At 36.3% G+C, this 25,299-nt stretch overlaps 1 protein-coding gene across 1 annotated transcript; it reads right to left on the bottom strand.

Annotated features, from left to right (window-relative positions):
* Positions 1–799: 799 nt before the first annotated feature.
* Positions 800–20,515, bottom strand: LOC119258125 (cell surface glycoprotein CD200 receptor 1-like). The gene is made up of 5 exons (XM_037526621.1): positions 20,470–20,515; positions 10,466–10,522; positions 7,290–7,607; positions 6,922–7,170; positions 800–924 (listed from the first exon to the last, which is right to left on the bottom strand). The coding sequence occupies exons 1-5, from the start codon at positions 20,513–20,515 to the stop codon at positions 800–802; spliced, it is 795 nt and encodes a 264-aa protein (XP_037382518.1).
* Between the last annotated feature and the right edge of the window lie 4,784 nt (positions 20,516–25,299).

The following is a 25,299-nucleotide window of genomic DNA, read 5'->3' as shown; positions in this document are numbered from 1 at the left end:
AACTGGTATCTGTATCAATCAGGATTAAGTTCAGCTGCATCTGGAGTAAACCCCAAAACAATAGTGGCACAAACAAAATAGTTCATTTTTTCATACAAAGAAGGGTACAGGTAGGTAGTCTAGGCTCAAAATGGCAACTCCATAGGCATCTGGATCCAGGATGCTTTCATCTTTCCACCTCAGTGAGTAGCTTCCATCCTCAGTGTAGGTGAAGATAGGTCCAGTATACAGGGACTCTAGAAGATGTTAGGGTTTATCAAAACTCTTTTTCTTACTACCATTAACCCATTCTAACTTGGAGTGCAGATTAGAAAGAGAATTGAGACACTGACACTCTAAAAGTTGCAGCACAGTTGCCAATGAATATAATAGCTCCTTATTAGGAATCAACATCTAATTTCTTCAAAAATGTAAGTACTGCTAAAAATGAATCCTGGCCACTTATTCAGGTATGAAATGCAAGGTCAGCTACCTACTGACTGGAGGCAGTGTTTATAGTGGCTACTGCCACTGCAACATTGATTATAGTGGAAACAAGTCAGATGGAGGCACCATCCAAAGACACACTCCCCTCCATGTAGAAAAATGGCAGAGCATTGTTATTTGCCTTTTGCTGAGTCATCTTCCTCTTTAGGGTGAGAAGTGGGGTTATTTCTTATTTGCAAATAAGAACTGAGTCATTCTAAGCATTTATGATGACAGACAGCAAGCTTCTGCATGTGTATATGTAAGTATGTATGCTAAGAATATGAAACAGACCTTTCCAACTATCACATTGATTCTCATAAACAAAAAGTTATCAAAGAGCAACAAGAGCAGTTGAGCTAGATGTTGAACTTGAAGACTGATTTTGAAGACTGGCTGCTTTTTTGTGATATCTCATCAAATCTAAGTTGTCTTTCAGACTTTTTTTATTTTCATGCTCTAGGAAAAAAACACAAAATATGCAATTAGGAATGAGTACAAGACCTCAGAAGCAGAAAAACTGGGAAGTAAACACTTAAACTCCATCTTCATTTCCCTCACGTATTTCTCAAAGTTTTGTCTAGGACAGGGTCTCTCTTAGGAAGAAGCTACCAAGAAGCAGAAGTACAGAACTGGGCTCTCAGCTGCCAACAAGGTTTCTATGGGGAAGACAAGGATGCGGGAACAAACACAACCTGACAACAGTGTGTCAAGCTTTTCCCAAGACATTGAGAACTCAGTCACATGATGATGTTTCTTCCTAATGAAACTATATTTTTCACTCTTCATTTCCTACCTGCAACCAACGATCCTCTGGAAGGAGACGGATCCCACGATGACCAGGATGACCAAAAAAAGACAGAATTTTATGCAGAGAAATATCAGTAGGAATCTCACTACATTTCCTGTGGTTCTGAGACCTTCAAACACAGAAGACAGGCAGAGTGGAAGAATCTTTGAAACGGTTCTTCTAACAAACAACTAAAAGTCAGTAGTTTGAAAGAGCCTTTTAAAATAGTCCTAAAAGTTCAGACTATGATAATTAAAATACCATCTAGATTACACTTCTAGTGCTACTATATTATTCTTTTATGATGGTCTAGGAACCATGTCTGTGTTTTTTGCATGCTAGTTTTTTGATAAGTGAATGTTAAAGATATAGTAAGCACTGCTAATACCTCTTAATTTTATAAGAAGAAAAAAGGAATCGTACTTTCTTTTTTTTTTAAAGATTTATTTATTTATGCATTTGGAACTGGGGTACAGGCCAGAGTTGGAGGGGGCGGTGAGAGGATTCACCAGAGACAGAGGGGAACAGAACAGGCAGATTGACTGAAATGCACTGCTGAGGGGAGCAGCAGGCAAGACAGCAGAGGCCTGCTGCACCATGTGGGTAGCTCCCTGGCCGGGGATTGAACTTTGCTGTAGTGGCTGTGGACAGCTCCATAGGTTGTGTCTTAACCCTTTGCACCACCAGGGAGGCCCAGGAATTGTACTTTCTAACTTTCTGTGTAAACAATACTCTTTGGGGGCAGGACTTCTCATATTTGGGCACTATCTGATAATACTTTCAAACAGTGAAGTGATTTTATCCTATAATCCCCTCAATAAGGCATTTTATGTCTTCCTATATTCCTTTATTCAAGAGAATTGTTTAAAAGATAAAATGAAACTGGGGCCTCCCTGGTGGCACAGGGGTTAAAGTCTCAGTGCTATCAAGCTATCACCAGCCACTGAGGCAGGAGTTCGATCCCCAAACAAGGAGCTGACTCACATGGCACAGCAGACCTCTCTGGTCTTGCCCACTGCTCCCTTCAGCAGTGTATTTTGGTAGGTCTACCCGTTCTGTTCCCCACTCTGTCTCTGGTAAATCTTGTCACCCCTGTACCTCTGGCCTGTACCCCAGTTCTTATATGCATAAATAAATCAAAATAAATCTTTTAAAAAATGATAAAATGAGACTAATTAAGACAATCATTCTGAAGTCTTTTATGGAAATGATAGCTAGAAGAATATGAATTCTAAGTACAAGTCTGACTCTTAAAACCACAGAGTTGTGCCATCATTAAATAACCTGCTCATATACTAAACTAGAAGAATGTCAGGCAACCTTTAGGCCCTGGAAGAGAAGAAGAAATGGTCATAGCTCTCAGAAAGTCACAATCTAATTGGAACAGTTAGATTTATACAAATCAAGAGATGACTTACTAAAGAGCAAACATCCCTAAGCAAGCATCACAAATTATAAATCTAATCAACTCTAACTGGAGATCAAGGTGACATGGGATTTGAACTGAACTTTGCTGAGCAACAGGAGTAAATAGATTAAGAAAAATCTGAAGCTGAGTTAACTTAAGTCATATTGGAAGTGTAGAGTGAGAATATAGAGATGAAGTCTGATGAATCTAAGCCTAATTCTACAATTTTTTTGGGTCAGGTACTGTGCCAAACCCTGTAGATAACAAAAGGAAAGATGTGATTCCTATTTTCAAGAAACTTAGACTAAACTGGGAGTCTCAGAGTGGGAAGTCAATTTCAGGACTATGGATATGCTTTGACAGACGGACATGGGTGTTACCTGAGCACAGAGTGGAATAGCTAACCAAATTGCAGGGCAAGGGAAAATTATCCCAGAGGAACAAAATTAAGTTTTAAAACTTGAATTGGAATTGATTGAATGGAATAGCAGAGAGAGTATGGGAGTAAGAAGTTCATTGTGGAGCGGCAGAAACTGAACAAAGAAATCAAAGAACATAACACTTTTGAGAAGCCCCAAAGAGTCACATATGCATGGGTACATACAGGTTTGAGGCTAAGGAGAGCAGCAAGCTGAGGGTGTCAAAGGGGGTTGGCTTTGACAATGCAAAGAGAAGTCACTGAGAGCTTTTAAGTAGGGGATTAGTATGCTTTTCATTTTAGAACAGTCATTCTGGCAATAGCTTAGGAGATAAATTGAAGGGAGGTAATCTAGGAACAAAAAGACCTGTTAAAAGGACATTGCAATAATCTTGGTGAGAGAAAAATATGTGCTCAGCCAATGCTGTGGGTAATAAAAGAAAGGTCCAGATTTAAGATGTATTTTTTCTTTTTTAAAATTTTTATTTTATAGATATTTTTCCATTATTTTTCATTCTTGTACAATGCATGCATTTTCATCTTGGTTATCGTCCCTGTAAAATACCCACCCCCCACCCCTTGTTTTAACCCTACTCCCTTCTCCTCCACTATAGTGTGTCTCTGGTTTATAGTTGCCTGTTGATTTTGATTTTGACTTTATTGTAATTAGTCTTTTTCCTGATCCATTATTTAGGTTTTCTAAATTTCTGCTATGAGTGAGACCATCCAATATTTTTCTTTTTCTTTCTGGCTTATTTCAGTGAGCATGATCCCTTAAGGTAAAATCATCAAAACATAATGATTGGTTTTGAATATGGGGAATAAAAAGAGAGATGTTATAGGGAGTCTTCAAGTTTCTGGCTTGAGTCATTTATTAAGATATAAAATATAGGAGTGGAGCTCAGAAATACACAGAAGAGAAGAATTCCATTTCAGGAATATGAAAATTGAGGTGCCCTTGATGCATCCAGGTGAATCTGTCCAGTTGAAAGTTGGTTTTGATTACAGAAGGAAATCTAGGCTAAAAATATACAAATGACAGTCGAGTATTAAGAGGGTTGAAGTCATGGGGGTGGATGAGATTGTTCAGGGATTAGGAATAAAGGTCAGAAGAGGACCAATGATGGATCCCACAGAAGTGCCCTGCCTCATGAGATGAATAGATGAAAAGGAATCTAAGAAAACTGAAAAGTTGATTGAAAGTTAACTAGAGAGATATATAGGAAAAAAAAAAGAGTAACACAAACTGCACCTCTTTCCACCCTAAAAGTTAGTTTTACGTCATATCACCTGCTTTTGACATTGTTTTATTGACTTCCACATCATTAATAAAACTTTATTTTTTCATAGAATATGTTTCAAATAAATATGCTGCTTTTCTCCTGGCAACTTGCAGGTGATAGATGCATGCTAAAGAAACACAGTGGAGCATCTCACAAAAAAAAAAAAAAGAAAAAAAGAAAAAAGAAAGTTAACTAGAGAAGAGAACCTAATGAAAATGGGAGGAAAACAAATGAGAAGGGAAGAGAAACCATATCAACTATTCCAGAGAAGCTAATTTATAAAAAGGAATGAAAATATTACATTTTATTTGGCATCCAGGAGATCTTTAGTGTATTTTGTCAGAGCATTTCCCATGCAGAGAATGTGAATGAGTTAAAACGTGGGTGTGAGGTGACATAGAAGAGACAGTGAATATAGGCATTTCTTGTAAATCTTAGATATGAGTAAAAGGCAAGAGCTAAGAGAATGAGGAAGTCACATAATCCAGTTTTAAACATAGGAAGAATACAGGCATATTTATATATCAGTCTTAGGGAAAGGATTTGAATAACAGAAAAGATAAACAAAAGAGAGCAAGAATAATAAATGAAGCAAGGCCTCTGAGGACATATAAGGGGGAAAAGAGCTTAGAGTATAAACTGAATGTTTGCTTTACAGAAAGGAATGTCAGGTGAGGCTGGAGATAAATGCATAGGTATAGACACATGAAGTATAAAAGAATAGCCTGGTCTTAATAAAGATTGATAATGGAAAATTCTGATACATGCTACAACATGATGAACCTTGAAAACATGCAAAATGAAAGAAGTCAGTCACCAAATGCCACATATTATATGGTTCCATTTATGTGAAATGTCTAAAATAGGACATTTTTTATAGACAGGAAGTAGATTAGTGGTCACCTAAAGTTAGAGGGGATAGTACGATTTGGAAGTGATAGCTTAAGGGTAGATGGTTTCTTTTTGGAAGTAATGGATATGTTTTCAAATTGATTGTGTTGATACTTGAACAACTCTCTGAATACACCAAAACATTTGAATTGGACACTTTAAATGGGTAAATAGTGTGGTATATAAGTTACATCTCAATAAAACTCAAAAACACACCAAGATGAATAAATATGGAAGATATTATGATTTATAATTAATCAGATATAATGATATTAATAATAATTGTAATTGTAATAAGTGTGATAATATATATTAATGTAACAGCTTAATGAATTGATAATATATTAATATAGCTAATGTTTGTTAATAACTAATATTTGTTAATATAATAGTCAATAATTGGTATTAACTACCGATTATGTATTAGGCACTGCGCTGAGTATGCATATTATCTATTTAATTAATACATTATTTCTATAAGGGGGGAATCATCACTCTCATAAAACAGATAAATGTTCAAGTTCACACTGTTGGTAAATGAGAAGCCATGTCATGTCAAAGACTCCTAACCATCAGATGATGCTGCCTGGAACAATATGCAGACATGGACCTTGTCGTTTCATCTTTGTATCACCAAATTTAACATATAAAAGCATTCAATAAATGTTTTGTAAATGAACTGATAGATTGGTTGCAGATAAGGAAGAGGAGAAAAGAAAACATGTTTTATACTAAGGATGATAATGAAATGCTGACTACTCTAAGAAACAAAAAAATCTTGAAGAAAATGACTATTGTTTTTATCTACTGCTTAGTATTGTAAATATATATTTATTAATATTTTATATCAAAACCTATGAAGAAATCTGCAGCCACCGCAGCACAAGTTTGATTCCCGGCCAGCCAGGGAGAAACCCACATGGCGAGACAGACCTCTCCTGTCTTGCCCACTGCTCCCCTCAGCAGTGTACCTCCATCCGTCTGCCTGTTCTGTTTCCCACTCTGTCTCTGATGAATTCTCTCACCCCCACATCTCTGGCCTGTACCCCAATTCTTGTATAAAAATAAATAAATCTTTAAAAAAAGTTAAAAAAATATTTTATATCAATAATCTCAAGGTAAAAGTCTACCGATCACTAAATGAGAAAATAATATTTTTATGCTTCTCACATTAAAAGATATTTAAAGAATATACTGGCAAGAAATTATTATATTAGAGGCCTCCCTGGTGATGTAGGGTTAAAGTCCTAGCGCTCTCAAGCTATCCCCAGCCAGGGAGCTAACCCACCTATGGAGCAGCAGAACTCTCCTGTCTCACCTGCTGCTCCCCTCAGCAGTGTGTTTCAGTAAATCTGCCTGTTCTGCTCCCCACTCTGTATCTGGTGAATCATCTCACTGCCCCCCCAAACCTTTGTCTACACCCCAGTTCTTGAATGAATAAATAAATAAAATAAATCTTTTAAAAAAGGAATTATTAAATTAAATCTTCCATTTGCTAAAGGAACATAAGCAATTTCTCTAACGTACTGATACATTTCCCAGTTAATATTTAGAAAATATCTACAAATTAGGAGCTCAAGTTTCTTACTTGTACTGAATTATTAATAATCTTCAGAGTTCAAGTCTGGGTATCACATTCACTACTCTAAAGGAAACAGGCTCTTACCTTCACTCAGCTCTATGGACAGGCTATTGCTGCCAGTGAAATGGGAGACAGAGCAGGACACAGCAGACACATTCCTTTCTGCCCAGCGGCACATACTCTGGACGGTCACAGTGCCATTGTCCCACCGCTTTTTCTCAGTGACACAGTCTCCCTCCGGGGTCCAGGAGATCTGCGCTGCTGGCTTCCCTGCAGCTGCCTGGCAGACTGCAGTTCTAGCTTCAGTTTGAAACAGGGTCACATCAGGGGCCACTGCAGAGAAGTAGGAAAAATGCTTCAGTTTTAACACAGGGGACATGGAATTTAGAGAGATGTTTGTCTCAGGCCCATATCTGGCTACCTGAAATACCTCAGCTTGTGATGTTCCTTACCTAGCACTTGGAGACTATATCCACGGTAGAAATTCCCCACATGTGTTGTTAATTCACAAGTGTAATTCCCATCATGAGTGATGGACAGTGGATCAATCTGAAGGGCAGGGTTCTGGTCAGGTCTGGAGGCCCAGGTTATTCTCTGGTCAGTACACTTTCCTTCCACAGTCTTGTTCGTATCTGTCCTGTGGGTTATGGTGCAGAGAAGCTTGTCTCTGAGGGCTATTCTCCATGTTACTACCCACATAAGGTTGCTCTGGACAGGTGGGCAGGAGAGCACCACCTTTGTGTCCACTTGTACAGGCAGGAAACTGTAAACTGGACACACACACAAAAGGAGAATAATAAACATTTGTCAATTCCTCCAAAATAGTCTTATTTGAAGTCACATAAAAACCTTTCTTGAATGAATATTTTACCCATTTCAGATCTAAAAATGTAATTGAAATCAAGTGCTTTTCCTTAAGATTATCATACTTTTGCATGCAAGAAAATGTCTTTCCAATTTCATCACATGAACTATTAAAAATGTGGCAGTCAAATGTTAAAGTTTCATAAAATTGATCATTTTATTGACTCATCAAAGACATTCTTAAGTGAAACTGATGGTGTGTATGCTGTGTGCTAATAAATAATACCATTACTTTAATGCTGTTTAATGCCTGCTATGAACTGAATTATGTCTCCCCACAAGTTCACATGCTGAAGTGCTTACTTCCAGTATCTCAAAATGTGACCTTATTTGGAAGTGGGGTCATTGCAGATATAATTAGATAAATGTGGGCACTAGAGTAGACCTCTAATCCAATATAACTTTTGTCCTTACAAAATGGGGAAATTTGGACAGAGACATGCACACAGGGGGACACCATATTAAATTGGATTTATGGTACCACAAGCACCAAAGGGATAGCAGAAGATAGAAGAAAGTCTTAAACAAATTCTGTCCTGGTGCCCTCAGAAGGAATTTGTTCATGGTAACGCCTTGATAAGACAATAAATTTCAGTTGCCTAAGCCACTCAGTTTGTGGTATTTTGTTATAGCAATCTTAGCAAACTAATAGCCTCTAATGTTATACACATTAAAGGACAGTAATTTAGAAAAAAAACTAACCACTTTATTGAGATATAAGTGACCTATAAAAAGATACATATATATATACATATATATATGTTCCAAAGTGAGGATTTATGAATTTGTGAGGATATAAATACTCCCACACCTGCCTCCCCAAATCCAAATCCATGTTTTTTTCACATGCAAAATACATTAATTACAGCTTATAATCCCTCAAAGTCTTAACTCATTACAGAATCAGTGGTAAAGTCTAAAGTCCAAAGTTTATCTAAATATTATCCAAATTAGATATATTGATAGGTGACAATTACTAGAGGTAGAATTCATCCTGAGACAAAAATTCCTCAACTGTGGACCTGTAAAACCAAACAAGTTATGTGCTTTTAAAATATAATAGGGGCCTCCCTGGTGGCACAGCGGGTTGAGTGCAGTGCTGTGAAGCTGTCCACAGGCTCTGCAGCGTGGGTTCGATTCCCAGCCAGCCAGGGACATTCCCACATGGCGTGGCAGACCTCTCCTGTCTCACCCACTGCCCCCTCAGCAGTGTATTTCAGTCAGTCTGCCTGTTCTGCTCCCCGCTCTGTCTCTGGTGAATCCTCTCACCAGAGGATCCTCTCTGCCTCTGCCCTGTACCCCAGCTCTTGTATAAAAATAAATAAATCTTTAAAAAAATATATAGCAGTAGGACAAGCATAGGATTGCCTTTCCCGTTTCAAAAGAGGGAAATCAGAAAGAAGAAAAGGTGACCCTTCCTCTCAGAATGTCTACAACTTATGTTAAAAATCATATGACACCAAAATTTTCTGAGAACTTGAGCTGGGTTGCAAATGCTTAATTGTGGTGAATTTGACTTTCTCAATACCAGATAATTAGCTTCACTCTCTGGCAATAACTCTCAGTTTCTTCTATGACTATTAACCTGTTCATGCTTAGTTACTATCTCTTTTTTTTTTAAAAGATTTATTTTTATTTTGTTTATTTATTTATACAAGCACTGGGTGCAGTCAGAACCTCGGAAGGGTGAGAGAATTCACCAGAGCCAGAGCAGGGAGCAGAGCAGGCAGAAGGACCGAAGCACACTGCTGAGGGGAGCAGTGGGCGGCAGGAGAGGTCTGCGCGCCAAGTGGGACCTTCCTCCGGTGGCCGGGGAGCAGCCGGGGATCGAACTGGTGCTGCAGAGGCTGCAGGCAGCTTCGCAAAACAGTGCTCAACCGCTGCGCCACCAGGGAGGCCCAGTTACTATCTCTTTTTGAGCCAAGTTGGTAATTTAGTTTTCCCTTAGAAAATTTTGTTTCTATGTAAAATTTTTTTTTTATTTAATAACAATGACTTCTGCAATATATTCTCAGATGTTTCTTTGTTTTCTCCATGTTCATGGTTATGTCTATTTTCTCTCCACATGTTGTATATTTGTGACTTTCCTTTTGTTACCATTTAAACTATTAGTCTCTTTTTCCCATCAAAAATGTTACTGGAATTATTTATAAATTCTAATTTTATACTCTTCGTTCAGCAATTCCTTTGAGTTCATCATTACACTTCCTACCATCTTCCACTATTTGACTACAATTTGACTTTCCATGCTCACCTCTCACAGCAGGCATATTAAACTCCTGAACCTCAGACTCCTTCCATTGGCTGAATCCCATTCATCTCTACCTTGTACCTTAGCCTACAATGAATCTTTAATCTCCTTTCCCCATCATTTTTGCCCTATGAAATCCTCCTAGAGCTATCTCAAAAGTGACTTTCTATTGCATCAATTTTGCTATAGCACTCATCTTATTCTGCTTGTAATATAATTCTTGGTATACTTCTCTGCCTCCAAGACAAGACTATGTTGACCACTGGGGAGGAGGACTCGGTTTTCCTTACCTTTGTGGTCTCTATTCTTTCTTAGTATATTCCTCAGTAATAATAAAAAATCTGTAGGGTTTTGTTGTTACTGTTATTATTCAATTAAACTGGCTAAGTAGATCCTTGTGTAATCTTCAAGCAATTGTGAATAGAATTTCACAGCTCAAATGAGCATATAAATATTTGTGCCAATGATCCAACCCTACCAAACAACTGGTTAATAAATAAATAAGCCCTTTACTGTCAATAGGTGGCATTTGCTGGTTCTTAATTTCTGTCACCAGGGATGTATTATTACCTGCAATCAGAAAATATTCAGAGAAGAAATATGGAGAAAAATAGGAAATGTTTACTAAAATGAAGCAGAATCCCCTGATTTCATATAAGATAATAACAAAACAATGTTAGTTCCTAAATTAACAACACAAAAGTTAACAAAGCATTTACATGAGAAAAAAACAGAAGTGGTAACATAACTAGGTAACTGATTTACACAACTATGAATAAGTGATTGATCAATGTCATTATGACAAATCAGGATCTCACATATTTTGCCAAACATGCCTACCTTTAATCAGTGGGAGAGTTCAGAATACTGGGCCCGGGAATTAAGTTCCATTTCTAAAACTATTATGCAAAAGATTGGCAAAAATTCTCTTCCTAAAAAAAATACTTTAAAATATGAACTATAATAACCCTTATTTCAAATGTATAGCTAAATTTACAAAATAGTAAAGCAAATTCCCCAAGGCCAGTGATGAGGGGGTAGGAAATCATGAACCCATTTGTTGATCTCAATAAACTAGAGCCATTATTTAAAAATTATTTAGAAGAGTTCAAATTTATTAAGACTTGCTTTATGGCCCATTTTATCATCTACTTTAGTAAATATCTCATGTGCACATGAGAATAACATATCCTCCTGTGATGGTTATTTTCATGTTTGAGCTTGGCTATACTGTAGTACTCAGCCATTCAACCAAACCAGTGAGCTAGGTGTTGCTATGAAGATACTTTATAGATATAGCTAACATCTACACTTCTACTTCCAATCAGTGAAATTGACCTTCCTGTGAAGAGGCGGGAATAACAAAATAAGACGAGAAGACCAGTTAACTTTAAGTAATAGATATTATCCTCAGTAAAGTTGGAGGGCCTCATCCTATTAGTTGAGGTATCTAAGAGTAAAACTGAGGTTTCCCCAAAGAAATTCTGCCTCATTTCTGCAGCATTATCTCCTACCCATGAGTTTTCAGCCTACTGGTCTACCCCCAAATTCCAAACTTATCACCTTCCACATTTGCATAACTCAATTATTTGCAATAACACAAGGAATTGTGTTGAAATAACACTATTAAATACCCCCAATCAAGTCTGGGGTGATCATTTATTGTTAATTTAGTACACATTAGTATAATGAAACTGTTTGCTTTCTCCTAACTACATTGGAGAAAGTAGGATGGGGAAGATGAGTTCAGTGCTTCAAATTCCCAGCTTAAGCTCTGGACAATGACCAGAAAATTTCTGTCTTCGCTGAAAGTAAATCTTATCTCCTGTAACAATGTGAGATTTCTCATATTTCTGAAAAAGCAAATTTTATGTGTCCAAATTACAATGGATTCCTAAACTTGCAGTGTCTTCTCTAAAGTGTAGGTAGAAATGTGATCCTGAAAACTGGAATTAGGGTATATGGACAGATCCAAATGATTTGGGTTGCATCACACTCCCAAATTCTGATGAGTCTTCTTTACCTATAGAAGCCATCTTCTACTCCTGTCTGAAGAGGTCAAGCCGGCTTTGTTTGAAGAACATATAATAACTTCCCTGTAAAGGTAGATGCTTTGAAAGACACTGCTGTTCTCCTCAGGACTTTCTCCCCTTGCTTCTCTTGGCTTCTAGACCTATAGCTAGAATCAAATCCCAACAAGATTCCAAAAGTGAGACACTAAGTATGACCCACAAGGTGGTGCATTTCTTTCCAATTTATTAAGTTATGAATCTGGAAAATGTGAGGAAATAGATATTAGTGATGTGGCATAATAGTGAAAGAAATGTGATATTAAACCAATTTATTTTTATTAATATGGGTCTACAAGGCAGAGATTTTTAATTCAATGCTTAAGGACTAAGAAAGAGTTCGAACAGTCATCAATTTGTTGGACTGAAACATGGACATAATGATCATCTGAACTAAATAAAAATCAATGTCAGAACTGCCTTGATCTCCTTAGGGGAAGACATCTAGAAGCTTAAAGAGATTGGATTTATCATGTAAGCCCCATTCATCTACCTTGGGTGAACTTTCACCACGACTGTGAGAAACAAGTTTGTGAGGGAAACCCCAACATCCTTTAAGAGCTCTGTGGTTGCTCTTCTCTGTAAGGTCAGAAATTATGGTAATAACTGCTGCCACCGAAATTGTACCCTTAAATACAAGAAAGATAATTGGATCTTGGGGTGACAGGGCCAAATGATAGATAGTACTTTATCTTTAAAGACAATATGAGTATGGTTTTATAATGGGCAGTTTAGTCAAAGCAGTAATTTTAAAGAGCAGTAATCAGAATAGTCTGACTATTAGAGATCTACGGGATTGACTGGTTAATCATGGTGTCTCTAGAAGTAAAGCAGGTGGTCAGTATATTAAATTCTCACTTGATCTGTAAAAAGTAGAAGAGTTATAGTTGAAAAAGCAGAAGACAAACTCCAATTACCAAAACAGACTCATAGTCCCTCAATCAACTCCAAACCTGAGCTGTTCTATCATTGCTTTTGCTTAACATATTTTAAAGATTTGTTATTGAGTACATTAATATTTAGAAGTGGTTACATACTCTTACTGAATTGACTCCATTATTATGAAATGTCCTTTGTTTCTGGTACTTCTTTTGGTCTAAAAATTAATTTATTTCATATTAATTTAGCAACTCCATCTTTCTTTTGATAAGTATTATCATGGCATATATTTTTCCATCTCTTTATTTCTAACCTAAACAATTTGTATCTACATTTAAAGTTTCTAATAGTTCTTTCTTATGCATTTCTAATAGATAGCATTAGTTGGGTCTTGCATTTTTATCTAATTTTGCTAGAATGAATTTAATCCAAAGAAGCCAGAAATTAATTTTATTTTCTAGATATTCCTGAAGACATTTCCTTGCCTAAAGAAATAATAAATACACTAAATAAGGGTAGGTAGGGAAAAAAAACACCTAGCATCATTAAGAAACTAAGTGGTTGTACAAAAATGAAAAATGATATAAAAATATATAAAATTCTTAAATTAGTTTTTTTACAAAAGAAAGAAACTAAATGACAGTTTGTCTTTTGTAGGGCAGGATTGAAAATTAGAGAAGTTGAACCTCTATGGTGGCGCAAGGGATTAAGTCTCAGCATTATGAAGCTATCCACAGCTACTGCAGTAGGAGTTCGATCTCCTGCCAGGGAGCTAACTTCCATGGCTCAGCAGAACCCTACTGTCTTGACCATTGCTCCCCTCAGCAGTGTATTTTAGTGGATCTGCCTGTTCTGCTCCCCACTCTGTCTCTGGTGAATCCTCTCACCCTCCTGTACCTCTGGCCTACACACCAGTTCTTGAATGCATAAATAAATAAACAAACAAAAAATAAATAAACCAAACAATCTTAAAAAAAAAAACAAAACGAGAGAAGTTGCTATGGAAGTGAGTTTTCTAAAGACAAAGAAGATAGAATTCTATAAAACCAGAGGAAAAATGACAGCACTGAAGAGTGAAATATTAGGTAAATATAATTACCATAAACAGTAGCAAGACTAGAATGACAACCAAGTGACCTTGACCTGAAGGATGTGTCATAAAAGCTAAAGAAACCGTAGTATTCTTAGGGGAAAACTAGAAGGGGAGCCAAAGAAGATATGGTTTGCCCGATATAATCAATTCAAGAGTTAATCTGTGTTGAGGATAAATTAGTCAGTTTTGTCGCCATGGTAAAAATACCATAGACTGGGGAGCTTAGAGACGGACATCATAGTTCTGGCACCTGGGAAGTCTAAGATTAAGACACGAACAGACAATCTGGTGAGAGCCCACTTCCTGACTTGTAGCAGACTGCCTTTTCAGTGTATCTTCACAAAGAGGGGTGGAGGGAGAGAAAGAGAGAGAGAGAATACTCTTGTGTCTCCGCTTATTGGTGTACTAATCCCATCTACATTTATGACTTAATTTCCACCCAAGGATCTATTACAAATTCCATCACATAAGGAATTCAGGTTTTAACATAGGGGTGTGTGTGGGGGCGGGGGGGCGGGCACACAAACATTCAGTCGATAAAAGTGAGTGAATGTCCAGGTCAGTTTTCATGCCCCTTCATCAATTTTCCATACTCAAGCCCATTCTTTGACTTAAGCCACATAATCATGAGTCCCAGGTTCATAAAACACACACACACACACACAAAACAAGAAATCATAAAATAAGATAATTCCCTTTTCATTGCCTTCGTGAAGAGAAATAAAGTCTCTGAACTTCAAATATAGGAATTGGTGAATGAATCAGATATTTGGAGACTAGAATTATTGAATGTAGATTATAAAAGAAAATTGTAAAAGTGCTTTCAAAGAGTTAATTTTATAAAAAGGAAAATATGCTCTCAAAAAAATTTAAGAGAACATAACAGAGTTCAATTTACCCATTGATTCTCCACACAAATACAGAGGATGAAAGAAAAGGAGAAGAACTTCAGAATATGGATCACTGACTTTACTCCAAGATACAAAAAGCACTTGGGAGCATCAAATGGTAATAAAATAACATGTAAAAAATATTTTAAAGATTTATTTATTTATGCATACAGGAGCTGGGGTACAGGCCAGAGGCATGGGGGGTGGGTGAGAGGATTCACCAGAGACAGATTGGGGAAAAGAACAGACAGACTGAACAAAGTACACTGCTGAGGGGAGCAGTAGGCAAGACAGGAGAGATCTGCTGTGCCATGTGGGTCGCTCCCTGGCAGGCCGGGGAACAAACACATGCTGCAATGGCTGCAGACAGCTTCATAGGTTGTGTCTTAACCCCTTGAGCCACCAGGGAGACCCAACATGTAAAATTTAAACCATAAAAGAGAATGAAATGTAATAAAACTTTTCTGATTCTGCCTTATTGAATTCAGTGGCCACATTTTTAAAAATATCACTATATACACAAATTATTTTTCCAAAGATGATACTTTTCCCTAGCCCTAAGAATAAAAGAAATTTCAGTTAAAATTCAGCCACAAAACAACCAAATGTTTTAGACTTAAATGATTATCCAGGGTTCTGTTTTTGTGTAGGGTTGAGTAATTCTCAAGAACAAACACTTCTATAAATACTAGCTGTGATCTCTGAACAAAATATGAATAACAACTATCTAAATGTACTAGAAATCAAGCAAGAGCATGTAATGGAACAGAATTAACAAGTGAAAAAAGAGAAAGACTTTGAGTAATGTCCTATTCTTAAAAATTTTGTCCTAAGGGCAGGCCCAGTATATTAACATCCATTAGGGGAAGATAAACAAAAACCACAGTGAGATATAATTTCATTCCCATTCAGATAGTTATAATCAAGGATAAAAATACTATGTCAATGAGAATATGGAGAAATTGGACTGAAACTAAAAAAAAAAAAAAAAGAAGAAAGCTACAGACCAATATCTCCAACGGACATAAATATAAAAATTCTGAACAAAATATCAAATCCAATCCAATAACGTATAAAAAATTATAGATAATTGTGGCGGCTCCTGAGAGCAATGTTACAATTGCCACAATTTCGCATTAATATTGGGTGGCTGTGCTGTTTTGGCACAATTAGCCCTCTGCCCCTGCGTGCTGGACTGGACAGTCAATGACGGGTAAGATCAGAAAGCAGGTTCTGACAACCTAAGACAGGCGCAGTCCCCGAGGGGATTTAATGGTTCCCACCTTTTCATCTATGGAAAATAACTGGAACAAACAGGCCTGGGAGTTGTTGAGGCACCACCAAAACATGTTGTTAATCATTACCAGTTACTAGGCTCATAGTGAAGGAATGCAATTATGGGAAACAGGTTCTATTACTTGTAGTAAACAATATAGCCAAATACAATTATGAGGATAAATAGTAAAATATAGGACATATAAAAATAGAATGATGATAAGAAAGTACAATCATAACAATGAATCAGAAGATCTAGAACAAACCTCCATCGAGGAGGGTAGAATATGAAATGTTCTTGATTTATTCTTGATTTCTTGAAAAATAATAAGCAAAATGTAATGTTATATGTCACGGCATTCACGTATACCTTGATAAATGATTAACCACATACTGTGCGAAACATAATGAAGCAATTACTGTAAAAATGTATAAAAAGAGAAGACTGCTTTCAATAAATCGCACTCAGATTTTCACTCTCCCTTGAGTGTGTCTGTGTGTCATTCTTTCTTGTCCCTCGCCCTAATTCCTTCGACCACCTTTTGCTCGTTCTCACTCAACCCTGAGACTGTCTCGATCTCCCGCCACCGCTGAGCTGGTCTGTGGCAGATAATGATCAAAAATTATATGGAATTATACATAATGATTAATGATTATACATATATACATAATTATACATAGATTTATTCCAAGTATGCAAGACTTTTTCATCAGTTGAAAATTAATCACATCAATAGACTGTAGAAGAAAAATCATATGATCACATTAATAGATGCAGAAAAAACATTTAGTCAAACTAAGGTAAATCTTAGCTAATGCAATAAGACAAGAAAAGTAAGTAAAAGTTATAAAGATTTGGGAGACATAATAAAAATGCCATTGTTTGCCCATGACATGATCAACTGTATACAAATCCTAAAAGAATTCCCCTCCCCCAATAAAAACAGAACCAATAAGTAATTATAGCAAGATTGCAAGACATAAAATTACTATTAAAAAGTCAATTTTTTTTTATATATAACAGCAAGGAACAGGGATATATTTTCAAGATGTCATCCTACTTTATATATGGATTCAGTGCAATCCAAATAAAATCCCAGCAAGTTATTTTGTAGCTATTGACAAATTGATTTAAAGTTTTTATGGAGAAGTAAAAGTTCCAAAATAGCCAACTTTTAATATTAAAATTGGAATACTGATACCAACTTCAAGACTTACTATAAGGCTACAGTAATCAAAACTGTGGTATTGGATGGAGCTGGAAGGGATCATGCTCAGTGAAATAAGCCAGAAAGAAAAAGAAAAATACTGGATGGTCTTACTCATAGTAGGAATCTAGAAAACCTAAATAAGGGACAGGGAAAAAGAATAACTATAAGAAAGAAAAAATCAAAATCAACAAACAACTATGAACCAGAGACACACTATGGGGGGAGGGCGGGGAATGGAGGGATTGGGGTCAAAATAAGGGGTTGCAATTGTATGGGGACTATAAAAATAAAATTTAAAAAAAATGTGGTATTGGTAAAAAAAAAAAGACAAATAGATCAGCAAAACAGAACATATAGCCCAGAAATGAACCCATATAAATATAGTCAAACTTTGTATAATGTGGAGCCTAGTTAATACAACAGTGGTGTTAGAACAACCATGAATCACAAATCCACATGCAAAAAAAAAAAAAAAAAAAAAGGAAGAATCTAAATACAGGCCTTATGTTCTTCACAAAAATTAATTCTAAATGGATCATAAAACTAAATATAAAAAGCAAAACTATAAAAGTCTTAGCAGATAACATAGGGAAAAGTCTAAATCAATTGGCTATAGCAATGATTTTTTTAGATGTAACACCAAAGGCACAATCCATGGAAAAAAGAATTGACAAGCTGAACTTCATTAAAATTAAAAATTTCTATTCTGTTAAGACACTGTCAATAGACAAAAAGACAAGTCACATGTTGGCAGAAGATATATCTTATAAAGGATATATATATGTGTGTGCATATATACGTAAAATACATAATATTGATGTATTATTTTCCAAAATATACAAAGACCACTTGAAACCCAGTGAAAATCAATCTGATTTAAAAATGGGCCAAAGACATTTACAGACAACTCACCAAAGAAGATATAAAGATGGCAAGTATACATACGAAAAAACACTTCACATGATATGTCATCTGGGAAATGCAAAATAATACAATGAGATACCACTATATACCTAATAGAATGGCTAAAATTCAAAACACTGATAAACCAAATGCAGGGAAGAATATTTGTGAAGCAACACAAATTTTCATTGATTGCTGAAAAAAATGTATGATGTACAGCAAATTTTGGAGAGAATTTGATGATTTCTTACAAAACTAAACTCTTACCAGTATGACCCAGCAAAAACATCCCTTGATAATTAGCCAGTGGAATTGAAAGTATATGTCTACACAAAAACCTAAATAGGAATCTAATTGATAGCACCTTAATTCATAATTACCAACACTCAGAAGCAACCAAGATGCCTTTCAGTAGGTAAGTGAATTTATTTTTCAGCATTAAAATGAAAAGAGCTGTGTAGTTATGAAAGACATAGAAGATATTTATATACATACTACTAACTGAAAGAAGTCAATCTGAAAAGACTATATACTGTATGATTCCAACTATATGACATTCTGAAAAAGACAAAACTATAGAGACCCTATACAATCTATGGTTTCCAGGGTTTAGAGAGGAGGAAAAATTTTTAAAGCAGTAACACTATTTTGTATGATGCAATAATGATGAGTACATGCTTTTATGGATTTTTTTCAAATGCATAGATTTTATTACAGAAAGAGTGAAGTTTCTGTAACTATGGACTTTGAGTGATAATTATGTATTGATACAGGTTCATCAACTTCAACAAATATAACACTGGTGGGAGATGTTGATAATGGGCATGGGCAGGGTCAGAGCTACGTGGGTTATCATTCCACCTTCCTCTCAATTTCCTGGGAACATAAAATTTCTCTAAAATGAATTATTAAAATATATTTTTTAAAGTTTTTATAATCACCCGATGTTTTAACTTTTTCAAATACTTTCAGCAATCTCATGGTTCTTTTTTTTAAAGATTTATTTATTTATTTTATACAAGAACTGGGGTAGGTCAGAAGCGTGGCGGGGGTGGGGGGGGGTGAGAGAATGCACCAGAGCCAGAGCGGGGAGCAGAACAGGCAGACACTGCTGAGGGTAGCAGCGGGTGAGGCAGGAGAGGTCTGCTGCGCCATGTGGGGTTCTCCCCAGCCGGTGGGGAGTCGAAGTCGCTGCAGAGGCTGCGGACAGCCTGGCAGCATGGTGCTCAACAGCTGTGCCACGGGATGGCCCAATCTCATGGTTCTTTTACTCTAATCAATGAAGAGTCAATTACGTTAACAGTTACACCTTTCTGTTACCATCTGTTTCCCGCCAGAAACCTACCAAATTTAAATATTTCTCAAACCCTTCTCAGGAATTAAAATTTGCTCTCCGCTTTTCTTGAGTTCATCTTAAATGTTCCTACCTCTCCAATGTCTTTCCTATTTTCCTAGGCCTGGATTTCCCCTTTTTTCATATGAACCAGTTCTCTTCTCTCTTAGTTAGATGTAATGTGGAAGCTGGTATTTCTCAGAATATTATTGAACATTTTGGGGATCACTACAAGAAAAGGCAGAAAGATTCAAAGGTTTATTTCTGACTGCCTAACCTGCTCTAAACACAGCCACTCTGCTCATATGCTCTACCTGTTTTAGCTTCTTAGATTCCATTTCTATAAAGAGCACTCTTGGGAGTGAAATAATTGACTTAGAATAATTATTTATCACTTAAACATTCTTACATTCTCTTATCCTCATTTCCTAAAGCAAATTACGCCCATAAATTTCTAGCCTCTATTTTAAAATTTAAAAACCAAATAGAAATTTGAGGTTAGTTTCTTAGTCTCAATGCTAGAAATAATTGAAATGTCAAAGGACAAAAAAATTCCACTTCAATCAACATTAAAGTTCAAAGAAAAAAAGAATGCAAATGAGACAACAAAATATAAACCAAAACAAAAAAAAAAGACTTTTTGTCTAGCCACAGAATTTTAGTTCACTCCATTCCAGTGCCTCCAGTATTACTCTGGACTCTACAGGACAACAAGTAAGGTTAATCAGGTTTGCAGGATAATGCACAAATTCATCACTGCTACTGGACAAACAATAAAACATATTATGAATGGATCAAGAGATTCCTTATCACTATTGAAAATAGCTTCATTTTTGGCCGAAAATATCTCAGCATTAGACTTACCAGACACCACGATAATGAAGGATATCAGTAACTTCAGAGTGGACATCCTCCGCAGCATAAGCATTTGGAATGAGTTTCTACTTTAACACCAATTCACTGTGAATAAATAGATAGTCTCAGAGAATCTCTCTCTTTTATTTGCCTTTGTTTACTCCCAGCTCAACAGGAGCATTTGTCATTTTTCCCCTTACCATTTTGCCTTTTCTTCCTCTATATATTTTTGGCTAATTGGCCACGGACAGGAAATGTCAGCAAGTTTCACTGAGTGATTAAGCTGAAAAGCCAATGTTTATAATTCACTGGTTCTCCGATAGCACTGGAGAGACAGGAGAAATTGTAGGGCAATTCATTTAAGAAATAGCCTTTTGGGAAGCGGAAGAAATCTTCAGTGTACAGCTTCAGTCCATAAGATAATCACCTCCAAAACCAAGGTAAGATCATCTTCATTACTTAAGCAGTTACCTCATGCTCCTTCTCTGTCAACTTCTCTTCGTGAGAGATAAACACCACTCTGACTTGATCACCACTTGCCAGTGTTGCAACTCCACGTAAATCAAATTCTTTACACAGTTTATTTTTAATAGTGTGCTGTATTGTTTGCATTAATATTCCATAATATTTGTCAATTCCTCTGTGTAGTTGATTGTTCTAATTCAATAAAATACATATTTTATAAATATTTTTGTTTTGTGCATATTTTTGTCTACATATTAATTCATTTTCTTGGGTACATAACTAGGAACGAAGTTGATAGATCATAGGATATATGTGATTTTAATAAAGCTACATGTTATGGGTTGAACTGTGTGTCCTCAATAGTCTTATGTTGAAGTTACCCAGTGCTTATGACTATCACCTTATTTGGAAATATGGTCACTGAAGATGTAATTAGTTAAGATGAGGCCATACTGGAATAGGTCAGGCTCTAATCCAATATGACTGATGTCCTTATAAAAAGAGAAAAATTGGACACAGGCATGGATGACAGGAGAATAGCATATAATGATGAAGATCAGACAAATCAATACGGAAATGAACACCAAAATTTGTAACAAACCACCAGGAGCTAGGTGAGAAGAAAGGAACAGATCTTCCTCATTGAAGAATTGAAGATTCTTTTGATGGCAGGACATAACACACAGATACTTGAGTAGATGAAAGGCAGTGTTCCAAAACAGAGAAGACTGACATATAGGGCCACACAAGATTTGTGCACACTGAGAGGAATGGGTAACACCAAGTACAACTGTAAGGGATAGTTTGTATATGGCAAGAGGGATGCAGTAATGTTTCAAGGGATCCCTGTTGATTGGTTAATTTGAATAATTTCCAAGGTTCCTATGCACAGTTCTCTATGAGGATGTTTCTGTTTGTCTGGTACTTGATCCTGGGACCATGTGGGTTGGTGCGCAATGATCAGAAGTATGAGTGCCTGCATAATTCCATTTGTACAGTCAGAGTGTGAACTTAATCAACTGCTCAAGAAAGGGAACTGACCATCCTCTAATAAGGCCCTTAAAACTGGATCTAGACAACAATTTAAAAAGATTAAGAACTATCTTAAAATTGACTCATTGACCTTTACATCCATTTTGAACTCTATTCTTTTGGTATTTGTGTGGTCCAAATGGTACAAAAGACTTTTACTAGTTAGTGCATAAGTCACCCTAAGCATAGAAAATGTTTTATTATGAGAGCAAAATAGAAGAAATCAAGCAGAAGTACAAGGAGTACTTATAGGTGAGTCCATACTCAAGTCCCGTGTTATATGGCATTAGCCAAGAAGAAGAATGGGATTTCCAGAATCTCTAACAATATCTGGTTGTGTTATAAAGTAGGTTAAAAATACAAGTTATATTTTTTATGACAATAATACCTTGGTGCATTTCTTGGTTAAGGTGGTGGGTCTAGCAGCTACATTGTTGGAGGATATGAGGAAATTGTTCAGTAAGATGTATGTAAATGTTGCTGGCATTTGTAACTCAGAAGGGGTAGTTGTGGTCATGGTCAGAGATGCAGGGTGGGAAGTTGTGGTGGCAAAATGGAAGTGAGAATTAGGAGTAGAATTTATGAGACTATTATACCCTGGAGAAAGAATAACTTGCATTGATGTTTAGACTAGCACAGATGGTAGTACCCTCTACCATAGTTCCCTTTAGATATAGGAGTATAGGGATGTATGTTTTAGCAGAGAGTGAAGAATATACCAGGATTATTGACTAGACAAGCAGCAAATGCAGGGAACATAATGGAATTCCTAATATTAAAAGAAAAAGAGCAAAAAAAAATCCTGATTTCAATTTGGCAGCCAATGAATGTTGCTGGTCCAGCAATCTCAGTGTCTTGATACAGTTTCTCAAGCAGGAGGCAAAGTCATCTCCAACAGCAAGGTCTTGGGCTGGGGTAACGTGATTGTATCTGCAATGTGGTACTAGGGTATTCTTTTCAAGTGGATACCATTCTGATTGATGTGGGTCTTGTTTTTGTAGTTTTTATGGTGTTAAAAACAGGGCTGGGCCACTTGTGGATTTTGAAGACAATGTTGACTATAAGAGTTTTGTTTGCCATAAGGAAGCTCCTCACCTGAGCTAGCATCTAGTCATGGAATTTAGACCAGGAGAGCTGTTCTTGTTTTAATACTCCAACACTGGAGAAGTTTGAGTAAGAAACATGGAAACCACCAACAGGTGCAGCAGCAGGCAAGAAGGTTAAAGCACAAGTATGTGAGACCATTCTAGAGCATTATTTTGTTTTTATAGTTAAATGATTTTCTGATAAAATTATCTTTCAAAGAGACAAATACAATTTACACTTTTTCAGAACTTGAGAATATTGATCAAAAAAATTTCTGAATTACTTTTCAACGCAATGGTACAGGTACAAATATTTTATATTTAGTTATATAGAGAGAGGATTCTTCTGGAAAAATTTTACACAAATTTTCCAATAGAACTTAAGTGTGTTGCTTGACTTTAGTAACATAAACAATAAAAAGGTAAAAAATTCAATTCCTATATCAAGGTAACTGCGGGGCTCTGGTGAGACTTCTCTTCCTGGTTAGCACACAGCTTCCTTCTCAGAAGTGTCCTCAGAATGATATCTTCTCTAAATGCACGTAAAGAGAAACAGAGAGACCTATGATGTTTCTTCCCCTGCCTATCAGAGGAACAGATTAGGATCAGATTAGGATCCCACCCTTATGACTTCCTCTAACCTCACTTATCCCCTTCAAGACCCTTTTCCTAAGGCAGTCACACTGGGGACCAGGGCTTCAAGATATGGTATTGGGAGGGACACAAATCAGTCCATAATACCAATGCTCAGAAAAACCTCAAAAAAATAGAAATAAAAGGGAACTCCCCCAACTTGATGGAGAGCATCTATAAAAACCTACAGTTAACATTACACTCAATGGGGAAAGACTAAATGTTTTCTCCCTAAGATCATAAACAAGATAAGGATGCTTTCTCTCACAACTCTTATTTGACATAGTGTTGAAAGTGCTAATCCATGCAAGAGGCATGAAAGGAAATAACAGGCATAAAGATGGGGGAGAAAGGAAGAAAGCTCTTTCTATTTGAAGATGACATAATGAAGCTGTTTTTTTTAATTATTGTTAAATTTATTTACTTATTTTTTTACATCATTGTTAATTTTTGGACAGTGTTTGATTTCTCCCCTCAGGTGCAGTCCCTGTATTTCTCCCACCACTATAGCAACCATCATCCATCACCACAGTCCCTTGTGCTCTTCCCTCCCATTCTGACCACTCTCCCTCCCCCTCCCCTGCTATATGCCTCAGATCTACGGTCAGCTTGCAAGTTTAGTCTTTTTCCTGACCTTTTCTTTGGTTTCTCTATATTCCACATGTAAGTGAAGCCATCTGATGTTTCCCTTTTGCCCCCTGACTTACTTTGCAGCAGCATGGATTGCATCATTGTCAATGTCTTCATTGTGTTCTTGTACTACAGTTTTACAAAATATTACCACTGAAAGAAACAGAGTAAAGGGCACATAGAATCTCTCTGTATAATTTCTTACACTTGCTTATGCAACTATAATTACCTCAAAATAAAAACTTAATTTAAAAAATTAAAATTAAAAATAAATTCCATTCTGTCATTAAATGTCCCTAAAGATTTTTTTCCCTTAGATGTAAACTAAGTTACATTATTTTTATTGTGGCAAATATACATAACTTATATTTCATCATTTTAAAGTGTACAACACAGTGGCATATAGTACATTCATAATGTCCTCTCAAGTTCCAGAAGCTTTTCATTATCTCAGAAGGAAACTACCAATTAAGTAGTCATTTCCTGTTTTCCTTACCTCCAGTCCCTGGCAAACACTAATGTGTTTTCTGCCACTATGATTTTGCCTGTTTTGGATATTTTAAATAAATGGAATCATACAGTATTTTGTGTTTGGATTCTTTCATGTAGAATGATGCTTTAAAGGCTCATCCTTGTTGTAGCATGTATTTGTATTTCATCATTTTCCATAACTGTATGGATGTTTGGGGAGATGCTGATCCATAAATGGAATCATACAGTATTTTGTATACTAAGCTAAGGCACTTTTGGGTTGTTTGCTAGTTAGGCTATCATGAATGCTGTTTAAATAGTTTTAACACTTGTTCTTGCTTCTCTTGACTCTATACCTATGAGTTAAATTGCTGGGCCAATTCTATGTTTAACATATTGAAGTATCGCAAAATTATTGTTCACAGTTGCTGCATCATTATACACTACCATTAACAATATATTAAGCTCCAATTCTTCCATATCCTTGCCAACACATCATCATCATCATCACAAGGGATGTGAA

This window comes from Talpa occidentalis, unplaced genomic scaffold (genome assembly GCF_014898055.3).
Source record: "Talpa occidentalis isolate TD23 unplaced genomic scaffold, MPIMG_talOcc4v2.1 talOcc4.4, whole genome shotgun sequence".
Taxonomy (NCBI): domain Eukaryota; kingdom Metazoa; phylum Chordata; class Mammalia; order Eulipotyphla; family Talpidae; genus Talpa; species Talpa occidentalis.
This window is presented reverse-complemented; position numbering and strand designations above follow the sequence as displayed.